The sequence below is a fragment of the Mesocricetus auratus genome, unplaced genomic scaffold (assembly GCF_017639785.1).
Source record: "Mesocricetus auratus isolate SY011 unplaced genomic scaffold, BCM_Maur_2.0 Super-Scaffold_100013, whole genome shotgun sequence".
Taxonomy (NCBI): Eukaryota; Metazoa; Chordata; class Mammalia; order Rodentia; family Cricetidae; genus Mesocricetus; species Mesocricetus auratus.
Window position 1 is genome coordinate 12,632,293 of NW_024429196.1, and position 23,052 is coordinate 12,655,344.

At 38.8% G+C, this 23,052-nt stretch overlaps 1 protein-coding gene across 1 annotated transcript in view; it reads right to left on the reverse strand.

The window, feature by feature from the left end:
- The window catches only part of Gpr158 (G protein-coupled receptor 158), a 345,101-nt gene that overhangs the window by 23,233 nt on the left and 298,816 nt on the right, over window positions 1-23,052 (reverse strand). Inside the window, exon 7 of the mRNA XM_005082690.4 lies at window positions 8,152-8,390. Within this exon, the coding sequence (XP_005082747.1) occupies window positions 8,152-8,390 (239 nt within the window). The remainder of the gene's footprint in view (window positions 1-8,151; window positions 8,391-23,052) is intronic.

Genomic DNA, 23,052 nt, shown 5'->3' on the forward strand with positions numbered 1-23,052 from the left:
GCTAAAAGAGAATGTCCCCCCATTTTTGACAAATATGTTTACAAATTTCAGAAATTCCCAGGAGGCAGCAAAGCCCTCAGAGAATCCTGAGACATCCGAGCCTATGACATATATAAGACAACATGAAACAGAATGAGGTGAGAGAATTTGGGGGCACAAGGTTGGGATTAGTACATTGAGCTATGTCTTCCAGAACATTCTTTCTGTTTCTCACATTCTGTGCTACACTTAAGCATTCTTATTCTGGGATGGATTCCTGTTAAAGTCTTTGATCTTAGCTCATGGCACAATGGGAGGTGGTGGAATCTTTAAGAACTGGGTTTTCAAGGAAGGCCTACTCAATAGGAATAAGCCGTGGAGAAGGACCCTGCTCTTCTTCTGGTGCTTTCTAGCTGCCCTGAGGTGAGTAACTTCTCCCATCATGGGTTCCCATTATAATGTACTCACTCCCTCTCTACAGACCCAATAATAATGGGCCAAATCTCCAAACCCGGGAGCCAGATTATACCACTCCTCCTTCATTTGTTGAAACCTAATCTCCCTATATATGTCATGCAAACTGACCTGGAACCTGAGTCCTCTTGCCTCAGCCTCCCAAGTGCTAGATTGCAGTTACGAGTTACCACATCTGACTGACCTTTTCTTTTTCCTTTGTATTGTAATACGCTGTCTTGCATAGTTTGTTGTGCAACAAAAAGCTAAGAAGAGCTGAAATGTCTCAGAAGAAATGGTGGTCATCATTTCCAGCTTAAGTCTCCCTGTCCCTCAAGTCCTGTTCCAAGGCTGTATCTTATGGTACGTGTGTGCGTGTGTGCGTGCGTGCGTGTGTGTGTGTGTGTGTGTGTGTGTGTGTGTGTGTGTGTGTGTGTATCTTTGTTTTCATGGATGTTTTCACACATGTATGTTAGGAGCCAGATGACAACCTTGAGTCTCTTTCCTTAGGCACCCTATCTCTCACTGGTAGGGAACTTCCCTAGTAGGCTAGGCTGCTAGCCAGTGAAGCCCAGCAATATTCCTCTCTCTCCCTTCTAAGCACTGAGATTACACCATGTGCCACCATGTCTGGCTTGTAATGTGGACCCTGAAGGTAGAAGTCAGGGCCTCATGCTTGTATAACAAACATCTTACCATCTGAGCTATCTCTCCAGTTTGCATAACTCAGTATCTCTAATGCCTAAAATTAAGGCAGGAATACTTTTTCTTGCTTTATGTTCTTGATACTAGTTGACCACGGGCTCAGAGGAGTAGAGTATGTTTCATAAGAGGTGATAAATAAGAATAAAACCCTGATTCAGTTGTTCTGAAAACACATGAGCAGCTTTTGAAAAGGTAGCCATAGTTTCTAGTGAAGTGTAAACTAGGACAAGCTTTTATCTTTGACTGAAAATGGAAACCACATTTTAAAAGCTGAAACATGCAGTGAAGCATGGATTAAGACATATGGTGTATTAGAATAAAAGCAAATTTATATACAGAACCTAATTCAAAAATATTGTTCTGAGTCAGATGAGAGGAAGCCTAGCCCACTTTCTTTGGTGCTCATTAAATGCACTTCTTTAACATCTCACCCGTCATAATGACACCCAGTCTTCTAGGATAATTGTTTAAATCCTCAGAAACAATTGCTACTTTGAAATTTCCCTATATAGCTCAATGAAAGAGTTACTGTATTTTTCTCAATCCCTTCTAAATATTTCCATAGGACTAATTGAATTACAGAACACATTGTCTGTTTCATGAACTTGAAAGACACAAGGAAGTAGAGGAGCAGAGAAGAGCGTGCCAGCAAGGGGAGGAAAGTAAAGATCATGTTTCCTGTCATGACATGAGTAGTACTTTGGACAGAAAGGAGACTGAGTAGTGTCAGAATTCATTGAAAGAGTGATACTTCAAAAAAGTTCCCCACTGGAACATGAATCCAGGCATATTATACCTATTTACTTGACATAGTAAACAGTCTCTCTCTCTTTTACACACATGCCTGCATGCCCTCATCCTCTGCCTCTCCCACTCTCCCCCTCCTCCGTGTGTGTGTGTGTGTGTGTGTGTGTCTGTCTGTCTGTCTGTCTGTCTGTCTGACTGACTGTGCAGTAGGGGTTAGTGAAGGTTAGAAGTCAACAATGGATGTCTTCAGTCAGTTCCCAACTTATCTTTAGAGATAGAGTCTTGCTTTGTCTGTGGAGTTCACCGACTTAGCTAGAAGCACCAAAGATCCTCCTGTCTCCACCTCCCCAGCACTGGAATTAGAAACACAGCCACACCCATACTGTCAAACAGCTATAGGGAACATGGATTCAGACTGTCATGTTTGCATAGCAAGCATTTTATTGAGTGAGCTAAGTACCCTGATGCCTTTTTAAATTGGGTGAATTAAAATTCATAGCAAGGATGCCAACCGAAGCATTTCCAGAGCCAGGACACATGCCAGGAATTGGTGGACTTACTTTCTAAGGGATCCTTGTCTGGTATGGTTATTATTTCAACTAATAAAAGGAATTGCCACATTAGTGACATAGACAGGTGGAGCAACGTAGAAGAACAGAAGAGGAAATAAGCCAGAGTAGACTTTTCTTATCTGCTCTTGTGCTAGATAAGGAAAGGTAGAAAAATATTTCTCAATTATGTCACTTTGTACCACATTTGACTTGCATAACCTAAGTTCTGGAAGAAACTAAAGAAATAGTTCAGTGCTTGCCCAAGTCTGCACTGAAGTCTGGCGTGTGTATCTAATCATGGACTAGAATATATAAATGCCCATGATGATATAACCTATAAACTGGTTTCTTTTTGTTACTTTGTTTGCACCAAAGAATAAAGTACATTATGAGACAACCCTGGCTGTGTTCATGCTCCAAGTATGGAGGCGTCACAGTGAAGCACCTGGCCTGGGGTATGTAAATCTAGGTACAAAGACTGTCTGGTTGGTGAGATATGATTAAGTTAAATTCAGACCTGGGAAGTCAATTCTTTTCATGTCTTAAATTTTACCAGGTAGGGGTAGGAAATTCACAGAACAGAGTTTTGATTTCTCAGTAGGACAAATCTTAAAGCCTTTGTGAAAAGCGCCAGTAATGGACAACTGACTACCCACTGGAGCAGTTACATTTAGAAGAGAACACATGATGAGAAACTTTTTCTTCAATGAATGTAACTGATTTTTATTTAGTTGTTTTCCCATTAACTTGAGAGAATACTTGCCAGTTTCAAATCTTTATTCAGAACTCTTAAAGGACAGTGAAATAACTGAAATTTGCATTAAAAGTAAATAAATTCTCACACCTTTGATATTTATAATTATACCATTTAATGCTTTTAAGATTATAATTTCTACTTGTCATGCCCACTTTTTACGTGGACTACTGGAAAAGTCAGATGTGAGAGAGCCTTAAAATATCACTGTGGCTGCCAGGTGTGCTGGGGGCATCCTTATCATGCCAGCCCTAGAAGAGAGAAGTAGGAGAATGAGAAGTCCAGTTTTAGCCTCAGTTAACAAGTATGGGACTAGCTTATTCTCCATGAGACCCTGAATCAAAGGTATAATAAAAATGAACCAAAGTAAAAGGCTAAGGAGTGCTACTTTAGTTTAGAAGCCTCAAAATGTATTCTAAAATTTAAGCATATATGTTTATATTTAAAATGAATTGAGGACAGTTGTGTAATTTCTGGATTTTTAGCTTTAGCAAGTTCCTTCCTCCTAATCTCATTCTTGTCACAGAAACTACAATGAGAGAAAGAGAGCTGGGCTTATTTTTCATTCTTCCAGCAAATATATATATCAAGAGTCTGTAAATGGCAGTTGTTTGTTGCCTGTCAGGAAAACAGTGTGAACCACAGAGCTTTAGAGCAGCAGTGCTGAGGTGAAGAGTGGAAGATGCATTTGTTCACTCCTAAAAACGTACAGAGTGTGTTTAAATGCATTCAAGACTGATGGCTGGGAATCCAGCATGGGACTGATCTAGACCCCCTGAATGTGGGTGTCAGTGAGGAGGCCTAGGCAATCTATGGAGCCTTGGGTAGTAGATCAGTCTTTATCCCTGGCATACAAATGGACTTTGTGTGCCCATCCCACAATGAGGGATGCTCTCTCAGCCTGGACTCTTGGGGGAGGGTCTAGGCCCTGCCCTGGATGAAATGACTGACTACGGATACCCCCATGGAGGGCCTCACCCTCCCTGGGGAAAGGAGTGGGGATTGGGAGAGGGGGGTTGGTGGGAGGGGAGGGGGAGAGGGGAGGGAGAAGGAAAGGGAGCTGGGATTGACATGTGAAGCATTCTTGTTTCTAATTTAAATTTAAAATAAAAAGAAAAAACTATATAATTCACAAAAAGAAAGTTTAAAGTAATGATTAATATCATAATCAGTACAAGTGCTTTAGAATATTAGTCATGTAGATATAATCCTTAGAGGCATGGAGACTTAGAGGAGTTATATTCTGGTCTAAAACAAAATCCCACTTTGGGGTCAGGTGGGGCTCAGACCTGGTTGCTTTACACGTTCCATTCTCTAGAACTACTGTAGAAATCACTCTGCACATTCCATTTCCTGCTAGGGGAATATTTGCTACTTAATGAGCATTTTTCTGGAGATGAATTCCATAGCATTTGTAGAGTTTCATGTCCCTTAATAATGAGGATATGCTCAGAAATGTGACTTGCATAACAATTTTGTTGTGTGGGCACGTCACAAAGTACACTTTCATCAGTGTAGATGCTGTAGGTCAGTCAATCTGAGAGTGTGAGAAGTATGAGCTGCTGCCCTAGCAACACAGCATCATGTTTTGTAGTAAAGCTTTTCTAGGCAGGAGTATCCTTTAAACAGAGGTTGTCAACCAGTGCACGGGTCCTAACTCCATTGGGGGCTCACATATGAGATACTCTGCATATCAGGTATTTATATTACAAGTCATAACAGTAGCATAACAGTATTTACAGTTATGAAGTGGCAATGAAAATAATTTTATGGTTGGGAGTCACCACAACAGTGGGAGTTGTATTAAGAGGTCATAGCATTAGGAAGATTGAGAACCAATGTTCCAAAACAATGATGGATGTTGGAGCCTAGTGTGTAAGCATGCAGTGCAGCCTCTTTCTGTCATATCAGGTGTTCAGCACTATGCTGCTGTACTTTCATACAAGTGGCACAGAACTATGCTCATTCACACCAGCACCACCAAACACACTGACTAACACATTATATGGTGACATAACAATGGCTATGCTGCCACTGTGTACTAAGAATGTTCAGTTTCATTATAATTTTATGGAACCATAATTGCATATAGAGATTACTGTTAGCCAAAATGTTATTGTGTGGGCATAGTTGTACAATAAAAACAGTCTGTTATATTAAACAGCTGTGTTCGAGGGTCACAAAATAGCTAGGAAAGTGTGGTCAAAGTGGAGTACTATGAGAGATTTTGGAAGCAGGGGAGATTCAGATGACACTAAGGCCTTACAAGTGAGAAATGTCAAGGGGACTGAGGTGAAGTGTTGATTAAGTGTGGATAGGTTAAGATGGCCATACACTAATACGGTGTGGGCAAGAAAAGGTCAAGATGAGTGTGGACTTGGGAGATTTATAGATGGGTATGCAAGAATGTTAATAATCCTCTCTCTGGTGTCACCTGTTCATGCTTAGGGGTTGTATATGAGCAGGAAAGTGAAGCTTGGAAGTGAGGAGCAGAAGGAAATTAAGTCAAATTGGACATGACCAGTAGGAAGGACGCTCCAGTGGTCTGAGGTTCTGATGAGCACTATGGAATGTCCAGAGCATAGGTGGGGCTTCTTGTCATAATGCTCCAGAAAGCCCATCTGATTACACATGGCAGCATAAAACCAGGTTCAGCTGGAATCATATTAAGCATGAAGTGCTAGGCCCCAGGTCCCAGGTCCCAGGATGTTGAGTGGGAAGATTTGGAGTGGATCCAAACTACACCCTCCTAACAAATTCCCAAGGGATGACACACTGAGACTACTGTTCTAAATCTCTCCCGTGTAAATGTTCTAACCCACAGATCCCTGGATTTGGCACACTGCACTTTCTATGAAGGCACACAATGAAAGCAATCAAAACTGAATTTACTGGATCCTTAGATCATTTTCCTTGTTCTCTAACTTTCTGATGTTTTCAATAAACTTACCACCAATCATCATTCATAATGTGTTCCAACATAATGTATTCCAACTCTTTCTACTGAGATATCTCCTTCATGTTTGACATAATCCCCACCCACCTCCATCTGTCACTGTTCCTATCAAATGGAATGCTACCTACATATCTTTACAATAACCCAAACATTACCCATGACTCAAAGTGCTTCTACATAAAGATTCTCGGGGTCATGTCCAAAATATTTCATCTTCCTTCACTGAGCAATTATTGTACCAAAAATCTTTTCACTCTTCTTTGATTTGATAATTTAACAATTCCTGTTTCTTTATGGTAACTAAGAGTAAACACTAGACCAGTAGCATAGTCTTTGTACATTTCATATCTCTCAAAAAGTGTTCATCACAGCAGTAGAGAAGTTAAAAGTTCTGAATTGAATCTTACCAATAGCATGTAATTCTTACTTTCCAATAAGGTTTATTAAATGAGTTACAATTTTCAATAATACATCCCCATTTATTTCTGCAGAGCACAAGATAAAAATTTTTAAAGTCTTTATTTTATCATAAAGGCTGTGTGCAAAGTATGCAAAAATGCTACATGAGTTGTCTATGCTACCTCCCTGTTTGTAATCTCATGTATGCTCAGAGTTACAAATTTCTTTGGTTAAACATAAACACAGTGGAAGTTTCTTCATTTGAATGTGAGGAAATGACTTTTTCTGCTTTGGTTACCTTGAAAAGTATCAAATAAACCATTTAAGGCTTCTACAGAGTAAAAATTAGATAATTATGCAATTTCTTCCTTCTCATACCCATACTTGAGCAAAACCCAGAATTTCTTTCTATCTTTGCTGTTTGTTTATCCTCTGAAAGTTAAATTACTTAAAGTGTATTCTCACTATGGCATGTCCACAGCCACATGGTTTCATCATTACAGCATCAGGGCTATAAATGTCCTGAAATATCTCACCCAGGAGAACACTCTCTATTTAAATTATGAGCTGATAAGGACATGTCTTGTTGGCTTCTTTTTTTTTTTTTTTTTTTTGGTTTTTCGAGACAGGGTTTCTCTGTGGCTTTGGATGCTGTCCTGGAACTCACTTTGTAGACCAGGCTGGCCTCGAACTCACAGAGATCCGCCTGCCTCTGCCTCCCGAGTGCTGGGATTAAAGGCGTGAGCCACCACCGCCTGGCCTTGTTGGCTTCTAACAGAAAAAAAAATCTAACAATATTCAGGCAAACACTGGCAAGGAGACAGAAAATGATAATTAATCTCATGTTTTTACTTTTTGCATATGCCCTTAAAACAAATGTTGGTTGGTTTGTTTGACTTACAACTGGGAACAACAACAAAATAATGAAGGCTTTCCTCCATTTTACTATTATTATTTTTGTTTTTTTGCATCTTTGGAAACTTAGTTAAATTGTATCTTTGGAAACTTAGTTAAAAATAATTGATTGCTAAAATTGCTACATACATCCTTTAAAAAGAGGGGTGAGTAAAGGATAAGACAAATAACTTGTGGTTTGGGGTCTGAGTCATGATATAGCCATCCTGTTTTTCTGTCACATAACTCTACCATATCTAAGTAAAATGATTTTCTTTAGAGAACAGTAGAAGGAAGATAAATTGATCATAGATTTTAGACAGTCAACTGTTCACAAGAGTGAAGTCAGATCAATATCATAAGACCTCTGAACAGAAAAATACCAGCATTCTTCTTATCTCCTACCACTTGAGAATATAAATCAAGATGACTGTTGTTGATCAGCTAGAGACCAGTTGATAATTTATTTGTACATAGATATTGCCTTTGTTCTTGGCATTTGTTATTTTTTTCAGTAAAGAAATGAACCTTTGGGAAAAAATGAAAGTTTTTGTTAGCACTGTACATATCATTATGGAATGCTGCTGTTACCAAAATCACATCAAAAGTCCTTTAAAAAGTTCAGACTTTGCAATGATTTTTACTAGGTCAGTTTTGATGCTGATGAGAAAAAAAAACAAGCCACTCATGCAAAACACGAGGTGACCACATACCAACTGCTGTCATGTAATCCCAGCGGTCAATGAGGCACATGTTGAAGGTGAGGTGATCAGATGTTTGCCCTTGGCCAACAAGAGAAATATCCTTCTCCAAGTTCTGGCACATAGAAGAAGTCCAGCCAACAAGAAACCAAAACACTACCAAGAGTATTACTCCCAGCATCCTCATGACCCTACCACCAGTCATGTATGGAATTCTTTGGGCTGTTCTTGAGAGAAACACCTTCAAAACCCTGGAAATGAAGAAGATCAAAAATGTAAAAATAAGCTAAATGGTCAGAAGGAAAATCTTTAAAATATGACATTTAAATCTCAGGAAATTTAAGCACAATTGAAAACACAGTTTTAAGATAAGAAACCCACAAATACAATTGATTTTTAATTAAATTTCACTTTTGTTCCAATATTATTCTAAGTCAAATTTTCCTGAAGATAGTTGTTTGTTTCTATAATAGAATATTGATACTGTTATTTTTCTGTATCTCATTTCATATGACTTCTTCTTGTAGTTATTTTACCATACTACCAAATAATGAAGTATCATAAAACAATTATAAAAGAGTTATTTAAACATTAGGTTAAGTCAGTAAAGCCATGTTTTTAAGGAGGGTGGTTAATGAATTGTTTAAAATGTGGGTTTTTACTTTTATTTTGTTTTACTTTTTTCAAGACACAGTTTCTCTGTGTAACAGTTCTGGCTGTCCTGGAACTGTCTTTGTAAACTAGGCTGGCCTTGAACTCACAGAGATCCACCTGTCTTTATGCCTCTCAGTGCTGGGATTTAAGGTATGCAACACCACTGCCCAGGTACAAAACGTGTGTTTTTTAAATGTAGTTTTTCTTTTCTGAAGAGATGGCTCAAACAGCTAAGATTGAAAAGTACTGCACTCTATGACCTAAGTATTATTCTACTTCTCAACATGGCAGGAAGATAAAAATCTAGTTTGACTGTACAGACCCATCCACTCTTCAATTCAATCTCTAAGATATTCTCAGAGTACTTTAAACCACAGAGCTGTGATTTGAGACTCTCAATGCTAAGCAGTAGGTCTCCTAACTCGTTCTTTCTAAGGTGTTCACACATTTCCAGTTCATTTCCATTTTTAGGTAAAACCTGAGCACTACCAAGCCTTGTTAACTGGCAGCTGAATTCTCACTGCTGTGCCTCCAACTGATTCACCTGCTACTTGCTAGGAGCCTTTTGTGTCTGTCCCCAAGCCATGTCCACTGTTATCATATTATAGGATAGAATTAAACACTCACATAATTATATATGATTATGACATACCACCATAAATATTTTATAAATTCTGACTGGAATGAATCTAACAGCTGCTAAAATATGATGTTATCTTAGGGGAAAGTGAGGAGACTGTAGCATAGAAGCATAGAGGCAGTCAGTAAACATAAATCTAAAATGATCCTATACTCGAGTGACTTTCAAAACTTTAAGTTCTTTTTTGTTTTGTTTTGTTTTGGTTTTGGTTTTTACGAGACAGGGTTTCTCTGTATTGTTTTGGAGGCTGTCGGTCCAGCCCGGCCTCGAACTCATAGAGATTCACCTGCCTCTGCCTCCCGAGTGCTGGGGATTAAAGGCGTGCACCACTGCCACCTGACAACTTTACGTTCTTATTCTCATCTTAAACACCAGTATTGTGAATATGGTGTAGCTCTTGTAACAATGTAGGAGATAAGGCATCTAGTGACTTACACCAGAAGAACAATAGACTGCACATCAGACCCACAGTCAAAGAAGTGATTTTATTTCAAAAAGACTCGTGAATGGTTATTTGTGCATGGTAAATACAACATTTATCCGTTTCCTCATGCCTTTAAATAACTTTACCAATGTGTGAACCATTGTGAATTCCAACTACTTTAGATTGAAAACCCTTCCATTCCAATTAGCAAGTGAATAGGCTCAAAAGAACTCTGTTACAATGGTCAGCAGCTTTTTGAGAAATTAATATTTTCCTAATTCTGTTGTTTAATAAAAGAAATGTGTGGCCACTAAATATACAGAATTGCTTCTCATTACGGCAGGGTGATGTCTAAACTGGGAATGACTATGTCTTCCGAATGGTAAAACTGCCTCTTTTGCTGGTCTTCTGTATTTTAACTAGGGCAGAAAAGGAGAAAATTAACTCCAGACTCCAGTTCACTCTTCATTTTAACACCTGAAACTAACTTTAAGGGGAAACCGTAGAAAACATGTATTAGGCTTCATGGAAGGCTATGTGGGGAAAAGGATATAATTTCTGTCTTCTCGGATACAGCTTCCAGTCAGGGCTCAGGAGGCCTCGCAGGATTCTGTATCTATGGCAGTTGTGAAATTTTGGCATGAGTACAAGATATCTGAACAAACAAAAATAAAAAATTAATTCGAAGTCAAATGTAAATTGAATTTGGGGTATTTCTGAGCATGCTTGTGGGTGTCTCACTGCGTCATTGAGGTAGCTCCAGCACTGGCTCTGAACACAGAGCCTGACTCATTTTACACTGTGCATACCGTCACACCACATGACATGGATCAGTGCTGCCAGAAACATGGGCTCAGACAAAACTACTGTGCAGTTTTTACCGCACACCTAAGTTTTCTGCTCTTATAGAAACAATGACCTAAATATGGAAAACAAAAACTATTACAATTTTTCTGCTGTCATTTCTCTGCATGTATAACATTAGTAAACCTTGGATTGCTGCCTTAGAAGAATATTTTAGAATTTCATTTTTTTGAGCTGCTGACTTGAACTTTACATGAAAATCATAAAGTGACTTTTTTTCTTGCAATTAGGACAGAATTTTTGAAATGTCCCTAAAACACACTTCTGCTATTTTGTACTTTAATACATATTTATGAAAAGTTGCATTTTAGCACTGACAACTATAAAATCAAGCCATTGATCAACCTGGGAAAAAAACACTGAATATGCTGTATTTATTACATTATCAACTATGTCACCAAGATTTAATTCTACACATAAACAATAAGCAAGTATATTCATTAATTTGTAGTGTTATATGAATTTTAATTATTTTTTACTTGTTTTTATTCTTGAGTTCTATACAATACTGTATTTACATCATTTCCACACCTCCCTTTTCCTGTCTCCAATTCCTTCCATCTCCCTCATTCAAATTCATGATCTCTTCTTTGTTCTTTGTTAATGTTACACAAACACACACGCACACACACACACACACACACACACACACACACACACACTGTACTAAGTCCATTTAGTACATTCATTCTAGCTAACCACTTGGATTCAGATAACCTACCAAATAGCTCATCTCTGGAAAAGACCAGATCTCCCTTTCTCAGCAGCCATTGCCTATAGCTCATCCTTTAGGGTGAGCCTTGTGAAATTTCCCACCCATACTGGCATATCAACTTGTGTCCTGATTATGCAGATTTTCTTCAGGTGAGCATGTTGTTGAGATTTCATTGGTGTCATTTTCCTGTCATGTCTAGAAGATAGTACCTTGTTCCCTGGCTCTTACAACCTCGCTGCCCCCTCTTCTGTAAGCTTCCCTGAGTCTTAGGTGTAATGATTGTGTTGTAGATGTATTAATGATGGCTGGGCACCCACAATTACTTATTCTTTTCAGGTTGATGAATTGTAGAGCTCTGTAATAACCTCCACCTGCTGCAAAAAGCAGCTTCTTTGATGAAGGATGAGAGCTACACCTGTCTGTGAATATAAAGATGAGTATTTAGAATGCAGTTAGGAATTATAGTGGTTTAGGAAAGTGGCAGTAGTAAATTCTCTTCTAGGATCCATGACCACCATAGCCACAGGTAGTTGGCTAGGTTTTCAGTATCAGTCATGACTTTCCTCCAGTCTAGCAGGACTTAAATCTAATTAAGTGACTGCTGCTGAACCTCAGGATAATCGCGCAGTTGTCACACCACTGGGGATGTGTTAGCTGGTCATTGTTTCAGATTGTAGGCTTCATAGTTGGGGAGGTTCATTGATTGCTTTTCTCCCTTGGTAGCTTGCATAGCAACTTTGGGTACTATGAGTGCTAGCCTTCATGGAGGAGGCTTCCAGGTCATTTCCAGCTTGATTCTTCAAGTCCTTGTCTGAAGTGTACAAAGAATAAATAAACAATACATACACATACATACACACACACACACACACACACACACACACACACACTTTGGTGTTAGGGATATAATGCAGGACCTCAGGTATATAAGGTTTTTCCTTATTGCTGAGGCATGCCTCTACCCCTCTCAATATAATTTCATTATAACCCACTATAAGTAAATCATTGATGTATCTATTTTACAAAACTATACCTAGATATACTTATTTACCTAGGTTTGTATAAAAATTTCCCATATAGGAAGAGACCATGCATAGAAAAAGTTTAACTAGCTCTCTGTTTTAAAACTTACATGGTAACTAGACGTAAGTCTGAAACCGATACTCTTGTATGAAAGTAATACTGTTGTATATAAAGTAATAAAACTATTACTTTAAATTAAAAGTAAAATCAATGGAAGGAATAAAGAAAGTGTTACCATATGAATCAATAACAGTCATGGGCTAAATGTAGCTGGTAAGTCCATTAATCTAGTGGGATGCATGGTGTTGGACCCAAGCCTTGTTGGAGATCCGTACTTAGAAATCGTAGAAAGTGACAAGATGTAAGGAGTTACCCGCATCAAGGGAACAACATAGAGGAGAAAGCAGAGATATCTTGAGAACAGCTGATGGAACTGCTTTGCAGGAGGGGCTGTTTGCTACCCAACATTGTCTGGGACTCCTGGGTGCTTTTCAAGTTCCTGCAGGATATTTTTTTGTTTTGCTTTTATTAGATTGAAGAATGCTCTTTAGAGAAAATTACCTGTTACCGATGCCTTATTTATGTGACAAAGATTTATAGAATGATACTTTTATGATACCAAATGTTCATAGAAACTCAGAAGTTAAGAGACTGAATAGTGAATGTCTCTTTCAAAAAAATACTTCTTAATCTCTTCTTATCCCCTGCCGTGTGTGTGCGTTTGAAAGTGCAGGTGTGTATGCAAGCCAGAGGTATTGTTGGGTGTTGTTCTCCATTGTTGTTGTTGCTGCTATAGAAAGGGTTCTCACTGAATCTAGAGCAAATCAATCAGCTAGACTGACTGCCTAGGGGCATCCAGGATCTTCCGACTTCTGCCCTCTTACCCTGCGTCTCAACACTGGAATTACAGACACACACCTGACTTTCATACAGGTGCTGTGGATCTGAACTCATATCTTCATGTGGTAGAGTATCAAGGACTCTACCACAGCGCCATTTCCTAAGCCCCATTAGAAATATGGATTTTGATTGCAGAGGAAAGCAATAGATTGTGAGTTTGGACATATTTTAACAAAGAAATCCCATTTCTAAATTACCAGAAATTCTTACATTTTCCAGATGACCCATAGGTACTCATTGTACAACCTGGTAACTCAAGATTGCTATAAATCCCATAATCTCATTTCTATAGAGGAAAAAACAAACAAACAGCAAACAAAGCCCAAAATTCTCTCACCATTGGTTTTACAGATTTCAAATTAAAAAGCCATAACAACAAGCACAAATACTTTATAATGATGCATTTGCTAAATGGCATAAGATGCATTTCTAGGCATGCCTGAGAACAAAGTGAGAAAATCTTGGTCTGTATTTTAAAACCTGAGATCTTGTTAGTTTTTACTAGTTGGTTCCTAGAAACCAAATTCTAAACATGATTTCCTAGACACATATTTGTTTTCATACAATGGAAATACATTCATACACCCATATAAATGCACATACACATACATATAAATTCATACACACATATAAATGCACACACACACACACACACACACACACACACACACACACATATATATATATATATATATATATATATATATATATGAGGACAGCTTAGGTTGGAGACGATGTGGAGTAAGGGGAACACTCCTCCACTGCTGGTGGGAAGGCAAACTTGTACAGATGATGTGGGAAGTCATTCTGTGTATGTTTGTCTTATTGGTTGATAAATCAAACACTGTTGGTCAATAGAGAAGCAAAATAGGTGGAACTAGGAGAGCTGGAGGGTTCTGGGAATAAGCAACACAGTCAGTCACCATATAAGACACAAGAGGAGCAAGAGGTCCAGACTCTCTGGTAAGAGAAGACCTTGTGGAAATATTCAGATTAGCACAGTTATGGGTTAATAATTAAGTCAGAGCTAGCCAACAAAAACCCATAGCAAGTGGCCAACAGCTTCATAATTAATACAGTGTCCTGTGTGTTCATTTGGGACTGATATAGCTTTGGGACCAGGCTGGTGGGAAGAATTCTCATTACATAAAGTCACTTTGGAAATCAATATGGTGGTTTCTTATAAAACTCCCAATTTCTGAGAATTCACCTCAAGACCCAGTGATACCACTCTTGGGCATATATCCAAAGACTGTTCAATTACATCATAAGAATACTTATTCAAAAATGTTCATAGCAGCATTATTCATAATACTTAGACCATGGAAACAACCTAGATGCCACTCAACTGAAAAAATGGATGAAGAAAATGTGGTACATTTACACAATGGAATATTACTCAGCTGTAAACAACAATGGCATCATGAAATTCTCAGGAAAATGGGTGGAACTAGAAAAAACATCCTGAGTGTGGTTACCCAGACTCAGAAAGACAATCACAGTATGTACTCACTCATAAGTGCATACTAGATGTAAAGCAAGGATAACCAGGCTACAATCCACAGCACCAGAGAAGCTAGGTAACAATGAGGACCCTAAGAGAGACACATAGATCTCCCTGGGAAGGAGAATTACATGAGATTTACCGGGAAATGTGACACTGAGGGGTACAGTTGAGGAATTGGGGATGATAATATGAAAAAGGATGGTTGAGTTGGGGGAGGGATGGATGGGAGAGCAATGAAAGAAATATCTTGATAGAGCCACTATGGGGTTAGGGAGAAACCTGATGCTAGAGAAATTCCCAGGAATCCAAAAGGATGACCCCAGTTATGACTCCTAACAATAGTTAAGAGGGTACCTGAACTGGTCTTCCCCTGTAATCAGATTGGTGAATACACCAGCTGTCATCATATAACCCTCATCCAGTAATTGATGGAACCAGATGCAGTGATCCACAACAAAACACCAGGCAGAGCTCCAGGAATCCAGTCGAAGAGAGGGAGGAAGGAATATATGATCAAAAGAGGTCAAGATCATGAAGGGAAAATCTAGAGAGACAGCTGAACCAAACTTGTGGGAACTCATGAACTCTGGACCAACACCTATGGAGACTCCATAGGACTGAGTTAGGCCCTCATATGTGGGAAATAGTTGTGTAATTTCAACTATCTAAGGGGACCCTAGCACTATGATCAGCATCCATCACTAGTGCATGAGCTAGCTTGTGGGAACCCATTCCCTATGGTGGGATGCCTTGCTCAGCCTTAATGCAGTAGGAGAGAGGCTTGGTCCTGCCTCAACTTAAAGGGCCAGGTTTTGTTGACTTTCCATGGGAGCCCTTACCCTTTGGGATGAGTGGGTGAGGGTGGGCTGGGAGGGAGCCTGGGAGTGGGTGGGAGGAATGGTGGGAGAGAGAACTGTAATTAGAGTGTAAAATGAAAAAAAGACAAGAAGATTCTCAATTAAAATCCTCCCTCACTCTGCCCTCCAATCCACTTGGCTGTATGTTACTCATCTCCATGGATACTGTGACCTAATTGTTCAATGCAGAGACCTAGGAATGAACTTTGGTGTTTCTTTTTTTCATCCACACTCCAGCAATCAAATGAATAATTAAGGACTTAATTTCTATGTCTTCCTTGTCTTTCAAAACCTCCTGTTTTTCTCCATCTTCACTGCCACTATACAGCTCTTGTCTATTAATTCTTGCCACAGCAATGTCCTAACTTGTCTCCTTCCTGATCTTGACCATCGTCAATGCACAGCATACAGTGAGGCTGCAAGGTCTTTCTGTATCTTTCTTCTGGTCACATTCTCCTATTTACAATCCTTTAGTGGATCTTTACCCAAATCCTAGATCCTCTCTCTGATAGTAAAAAGACCTCTGAACAGTGAGCGGCTCCTGCTCTCCCAGTAGCTATCTCTCCATTTTCTCCTTCCTACAGTTCTGCAGCTCCCTCTGGATGACATGCAAGGATCATCTATCTGGACAATTATTTCCAGCAGGCTTTAGAAGGGTGCAGGTGATTTTCCAAATAGATTTCTCAGGCCTGTAAAATAGATCTTCACATTTTATTATGAAAAGGTCAAAATTTAATGCCTCCAGTAAAAGAAAGTTTCTATACTTACAACATGTGCATATCTTTGTGATTTTGCAAAATCTCTTTTATTTACAAAAAACAAAAGAATACACCTATTCATTCTGAAGCCACTCAGGCTTCTGATACATGTGTATAACCATAGTAACCCAACATCATGAAGGTTTGACTTTGTCTTTAATTTCTACTAGTCTCCTGGGGAAATGAAGCATGAAAATGGAGCTGTGAGCTAGAGTTTGCTGCTTGCCTTTCTGGTTCAGTGGTGACGAATCCTCATGATCATTTAATTTTCATCAATTTTTCAAAACTTCATTTTCAGAAATAAAAGCTACTGATTTCATCATTAAATGGATTTTTAGATAAGAATTAGAGATGAATAAAAAGGATTGGTAATACATGGATGAAAATAAGTTTCAACCTTGCCAAACATGCAAGTTCCCAAGACTGTTACACACACATTAAATTATTGCCACTATAAAAGAGGACAGTCACATGATTTGTCAGTCTCGGGATGGGCTTGAATTTGAAGCTCACATCATCCTTCCTTTCTTCTCAACTTATCTCATCTAGGTTGGGTAAGGAGGAATAGAGACAAAGGGAAAGAAGGGACAAAGGGAGGGAAACACAGAACTCTTCTGTGTTGTCCTAGATGGCTAGAGTTGGGAAGAACCTGGAGGACCATCTATTTTGACCCTATTCCTGTGTAGAGGACGTGTGGAGGCCCAGTGAGGAGAGTCATTTATCCAGATTAACAACAAGAAAGGGACATAATCACAAAAAGCATTTACTTTCTTAGATTTTAGCATTTTACCAAAAGGAAATCCATAGCCTGTTCAGAACTGTATTGATCATATAAAGCACAAGGCTTCTCTGAACAAGAAACATCTCCCCTATTTTCTGGGTGTTTTCCCCTCTAATGTAGATATTTATAGTTTGAAAACCATTCTTTCTATCTACTGATTGAAATCCTTACTTATCTTTGTACATTTAGCTTATGAATGAATTGTTATCTAGTTTGGGAAAAAGAGGTAGGGGATAAAGAAAAGTGAATAGAACTTAAGAGACCTATGGTATATGATCAAACGTATCAACAAAAATATAACAGGAGTCTAAGAAAAATAGAGAAATGAAAGAACTAAGAAGAATATCTGAAGAAATAATGATTGATCCAGCACAAATACAACAGTAGATACGAACCCACACATTAAAGGAGTGTTTGAAATCCTAGGTGGGGTGAGTTAGAAATACTCACATATGAAACATTAGCACATTAATATCTGATATTTATGAGGAGGAGACTGAGAAGTAAGCTTGAACCCAACAGAGAAGAGGATCTCATCATGTACAGTGGATCCTCATTATGAGGAAAAGCAGATTCCTAACCAGAATCTTAAAGGTTAGGGCACAACAGGATGACATATGCAAACTGTCTAAAGAGAAAAATAGGGAAGACAGGAAGACTTTGCTAACCAACATCCCATGTCTGGTAAAATTCTCCCTTAGAAATGAAGATGAAATCAGAATGTAATTAGATAAATTTAAAAGTTAGTCTTTATTGGGTGTGCCCCCCTATGAGATGGTAAAGGGAGGTTTCACAGAAACAAAAGTACACAATATAGAAACTCAAAAGGACATGGAAATATGATACCACTGGCAAAAGTTACTAGGTCAGTAAATACATACAGTATCAATTCACTTCAGGTAGTGACTCTTTTTACCTATGTGATTTCAGACACCATGTAAAGCAAATATAAATCTGCTTTGATTGTCACATGATGTGAGAAGTAATTTTAATACGAACAATGTCAGAGATGACACAAATATACATGAGCACATTTTTATTACCTAAACCAAGTTGAATTAATAGGAAATAAATTGTTATAAATTTAGGATACAATGATAATCCCCAGAGGAGTCTCTAAGACAACTAAAGCATGCGCAGTAACATGACACAAGAATGACACCGTAGTAAGTATTGATTTCTTACAAATGTACAATCTAGTCATGGTGGAAAGAAGGACAAAAAATGGTATTTGCTGTAAAAAAGAATTTCCAAATGGAAGAAATATTACTTTACATGTTGCTATGCTAAATGTAAATTGACTCACTTTGGGTTCAAAGAAACGGATTGAAATTGAAAAAGATCATTTATACACATAACAACCAAGTGAGAGTGAGGCTAGATAGAGTAGTATTGGAGAAAATACACTTTAAGACAGTACTTGTTAGAGACAAAGAACGCCATTATAATACTGAAAGACTGTTACTCCATTAGGATGAACACAGGTCAATGTGTAGGGTGCTGAGGAGATGCTCGGGGGAAAAGTGCTTGCTGCATAAGCATGAGCATCTGGTTTTGGATCCCCTGGCACCTATGCAAAAGCCAATGTAATGGCTTGCATCTGTAACATCAGTGCTGTGGGGGCAAGATAAGAGAATCCTGAGCCAGCCAGTCTAACCGAAGCACAGAGCACTAGGTTTAGCAAGAACCCTGTTTCCAAAGGGAAGGTGAAGAAGCAACTGAAGAAGACAGTCTGCGGTCAGCCTTGGACTTCCACACACACCTTTGTGATGAGTACATCTGCACATACAAATACATTACCCAACACACATACAATCGATCAATAGTTAATTCATATCTATCAAACAGTAGAGCCTCCTCCCGTATAAAGCAAATTCTAACATAATTGAAGAGAAAAATAGTTCCCAGACATTAACAAATAAACAGACTATTAACATTATACACCAACAAGGTGTGTCCAGACCATTGCCATATGTCCCAGGATACTTAAAATGCAGCCCAACACAAAATCAGAACCTAATTAAAGAGGAAGAGAGTTGGTCATGGGGGAACAGGAAGTTGAGGGGGTGGGGGTAGAATAGGGGGAAGAGGGAATCATAGGATCGAATACAGATCAGGCACCAGAGCGACCTCGAGTGATCTAAAGGGATAACACCAATTGGCAAGCTAAGCAATAGTGGAGAGACCACCTCGAATGCCCATTCCTGATAATGAACTTGATGTCTATAACCATCCGGGAGCCTTCATCCTGTGACTGATGGAAGCAGAGGCAAACACACAACTAATCACTGAACTGAACCCAAGGAACCCAGTGACAGAGAGAGAGGGAGTGATGAGCAAATTGGCAAAGAATGGGCTGGCAAAACCAGCAGAGACAGCTGATCTGAACAGGGGAGTGCTCTTGGACCCCAGACCGACAGTGGAGAGGCCAGCATGGGACTTATCTGGACCCCCCAAATGTGAGTGTCAGCGAGAAGGCCTGGGCAACCTATGGGGCCCTGAGCTGTGGATCAGTGTCTATCCCTGGTATACAGTCTTCGTGTGCCTATAGCACAAAGAGGGATGCTCTCTCAGCCTGGACTCTTAGGGGAGTGCCTGGACCCTACCCAGAGTAAAATGACAGACTCTAGATATCCCCTATGTGGAAGGATTTGGCAATAGGGTGGGAGGGTGGGGGGGGAAGGAGAGTGCGGGAGGAGGGGAGGGAGAGGGAACTGGGATTAACATGTAAAACAAGCTATTTAAAATTAAAATAAAAAATGATAAAAAACTGCTCCCTTGAAGCTATTTCAATGAAGACAATTTAACAATATTATAAAGAAACCAGGTCTACTACAAACCTGCTTGGTTTTAAGGTCTATCACAACAGCTTAGAGAGAAACACACTGAAATGCTGACATAATTGGTCCCTCCTACCTTTCTCCCTCTTCAAACTTACCAGGAGCAAACTACTTTAAACACTGTTAGGATTGTCAGTCCTCCTGAAGACCAAGGAAACCAGATCCTGTGGGACTTTGGCATTTCTTCCTTGCCTTACATCTACAATGATTTTCAGTTGGACCATTTTCTGCCAAGTGTCTCTTAAAATAGGTTCTGTCATCACAGGTCAATTATTTAGCACTGATTAATCAGCAAACATACTCTAAAATATTTTTGTTACACTGTTGTTCTTAAATTTTAACATTTTATATTCACTTAATGTACCATGGTATTACACAATGCAATTTATTTAAATTACAAAAAAATTAGGATGGCTGCTTAGTAGAGCCATTTAAATGAGCAATTACTTTACAAAAGGGGCAGCATCACTAATTGCATGGATCTGTGGACAGCATTATGAGGGGAATTCCTTAGACTAGCCAAATGCAGGAAGAGTTCATCTGAACAAGAACGATGTCTGGACTACAAACACAAAAATGTTCCAGAGAACTCTTAGTAGCAAAGTGATCAGCCAGCATTCCCAGGAAGAGAGAACTGAGGCAGACAAAGTGCTTATTCAGCTACAGCCCGGTCAAGCAGATAGTCAATTAGCTACACACAAAGGTTGTTTGAGCCTGAGTAGCTAATTACCTGTGGGGTCTTCTGCTGCTTGTTGAGGCTCATGACTGAGTACCAACTACAGTGGTTTGGTGTTGGTCCCAGTGCAGGGGTTCAGTCTCGTAGCTTCTCCAAAAGGTATTTAACAAGAGAAAGTGTTTGAGCTGTCAATATTCAAATGGATCCATTGTTGTAACTCAAGACTTTAGCTTAACAATTTACAGAAAATGTTCACCTCTTCTCACATGGATGGATATCATGAGGCAAAGCATTTTCAATCAAGACTATCCAGTCTAAAGTGTGGAAGAAAAATTATAGCACACACCTATTTTTCTTTCTAAACAGAGTTTTGATCTACTGTATTAGACCTAATTGCCTTCCCTCTTTCAGTCTCTATAGCAGAACTGTACAGCAAAAAGAAAGCTTTTGAGCTACCAGGGAACCAATGAGTGATGACAGTGTACTTTGCAAGAAGAAGCCTGCTATTTAACATACATGCTCATATTAGCAAAGAGCATTTCTGTACTAACACCTTTTATCTGTTAGTAATCCCATACTGAAGGCATTTTAACAAACAGTATTTTTTGTTTGTTAAACTGACCTTTGCATTCACTTTAGCCGATCCACGGTAAAACACACAGGATACACGAACTAACAAGAAGAGCATGCATGCATCTTCAGATTTAATGGGGGGAACAATGCATGCTATGTACACTGAGAACGTAACAGCTGTTGGGTGGGGTTCATAATGCTTTCACCTGATCAGAGGGTCATTGATGCTGACACACTAGATCGTTTAGTCATGGTTAATGAAGTATTTAGAAATTAGTTATAAAGTGCCCCTGTGGTTGGTCTTTGGATATTGACTTGTTCATACTTTCTGTTGACACTTGAGTCACAATTCTGTGTAGCAAATACTTGCTTATTGACACGCAAGTTGATTCCTTTGTTGAAGACAGAATGTCCTCCACTGAAGATAGAATACATGAAAAGGAAAGCTAGTAAAGCATAAACAAATACAAAGGAAGAAATTGAAAACCATCTACACCTGCACTAATCATATAGAAACACTATTAGAGTTTGGGTGAATTTTACCTGTTAGTGTGTTTTCTATGCATACATATTTTATAAGATTATTTAATGTCTCTCTTGCTTCCTTCATTGATAATGTTCTGAGCACTGCCATGATACTTTCTGTACTTGTAAATGACATGGTCACTGCTCAAACCAACTATTTCTTTAATTGATATTTCAATGACTATTCTTATGACTAAATCTTTGGACATATATTTAATTTTTACTTTAGATTTTGGATGTATGTTTAATTTTCACATTAAGTTTTGGATGTATCTGAAATGTTGACTTTAGAATTTAAAAAGTAAAATAATTTAGTTTTTCTATAAAAAGTTCTTAATACATATTGTAAAATACAGCTGGATCATTCTCACTTTTTGCCAGGTCCATTAGTGTGGTCACAGGTGTCTTCTCTCAGTGGATACCTGCTATCATGGCAATTACATGTTCTAGCATAAACCCTTTCCAGTCAACATCAATATACTAGGATGTACTTTCTCTGCTTTAATTATTACATTTTGAACATTTTTCCATGAATAAAGGTCAGTTATGCTGGGTGGTGGTGGTGTACACTTTTAATCGCAGAACTTGACCGGCAGGGGCAGGCAGATCTTTGTAAATTCAAGATCAGCCTGGCCTACAGAGTGAGTTCCAGCACAGGCTCCAAAGCTACATAGAGAAAATCTGTCTTGAAAATCAAAAACAAACACAAACAAAACAGGTCAGTTATATATTAACTTTGGAAAATTGTGTGTTTAATTCGCATCTTAAAAATTAGATTGTACTTCAATTGTTTAGCTATAATAAATCTTTAAGTCTTCTGAACTCCAGGTGTTTATAGGAAATGTTACTTTAAATATTTTCTCACAGCTTTAGGTTTACTTTTCACTTTCTTTATAGTATCCCTTGATGCACAAAAAAGGTGTGTGTGTGTGTGTGTGTGTGTGTGTGTGCGTGTGCGTGTGCGTGTGTATGAGAGACAGAGATAGAGACAGAGAGAGGGAGGAGGGAGGAAGGGAGGGAGAGAGGGGAAGAGGGAGGGAGTGTGTGTATGCACATGTGTACATACCTATAGAGGCCAGAGATTGACAGTGGAATGTTTTCCTCAATCACTGCTAACCTTGTTTGCTGAGAAAAGGGTCTCTTCATTGAACCTACAACTAGTCATTTTAGATAACA